The 561-nt window shown below is 40.1% G+C and overlaps 1 protein-coding gene across 1 annotated transcript in view; it reads right to left on the bottom strand.

Annotated features, from left to right (window-relative positions):
- LOC119589160 (oxygen-dependent choline dehydrogenase-like) overlaps nt 1–561 on the bottom strand; it is a 10848-nt gene that overhangs the window by 3680 nt on the left and 6607 nt on the right. The window contains exons 6-7 of the mRNA XM_037937747.1: nt 426–479; nt 62–175 (exon numbers count right to left, since the gene is read on the bottom strand). Coding sequence (XP_037793675.1) covers nt 62–175; nt 426–479 — 168 coding nt within the window. The remainder of the gene's footprint in view (nt 1–61; nt 176–425; nt 480–561) is intronic.

The raw sequence follows: 561 nt of genomic DNA, 5'->3' as shown, positions 1-561 counted from the left end.
AAACCTTCTCTCCTTTTTTTCTTTATGCGACCTAGCAACGTAAAACCACTGTAGGACTCACTCCATGTTGGTGGAGGTGCTTGGCAGGTCCCACGCCAGACAGCATAAGCACCTTGGGGGAGGAGAGCGCGCCTGCCGACAGTATTACCTCTTTGCGAGCTTTTACAACCTTCAACTGAAAAAAAACAGAGCGGACTTTATATCAGGTAGCCAGGATGACTTCTCATTCTGAAGGACTTTTCTTACGCAAAATTACATGATTAGAAATATAAGTCTAGCTAAACGAAGAACGAGAGAATATATAAAATAACAGATATACAGAGAGAAAACTATAAATAAAACAATATAGAAGAAGAAAGCAGGAGATCGTATTTACTCGCGAATACGTGACTAGAAAGAAGGGAGAGAACAAAACGTAAACAAACCATTCCATTATGTTCGAACAGCACGCCGACCGCACGTTTCTCATGGAACAAGATCTGGAAAGCGACAGGTGAATAATTACTATGGATTCATAAAATCAAAGCTTATAAAGGAAAGGTAAGAATGACACGATTAAAG

Source organism: Penaeus monodon, chromosome 25 (genome assembly GCF_015228065.2).
Source record: "Penaeus monodon isolate SGIC_2016 chromosome 25, NSTDA_Pmon_1, whole genome shotgun sequence".
Taxonomy (NCBI): Eukaryota; Metazoa; Arthropoda; class Malacostraca; order Decapoda; family Penaeidae; genus Penaeus; species Penaeus monodon.
The sequence above is the reverse complement of the archived record's forward strand: the minus strand, read 5'-3'. Positions and strand labels throughout refer to the sequence as shown.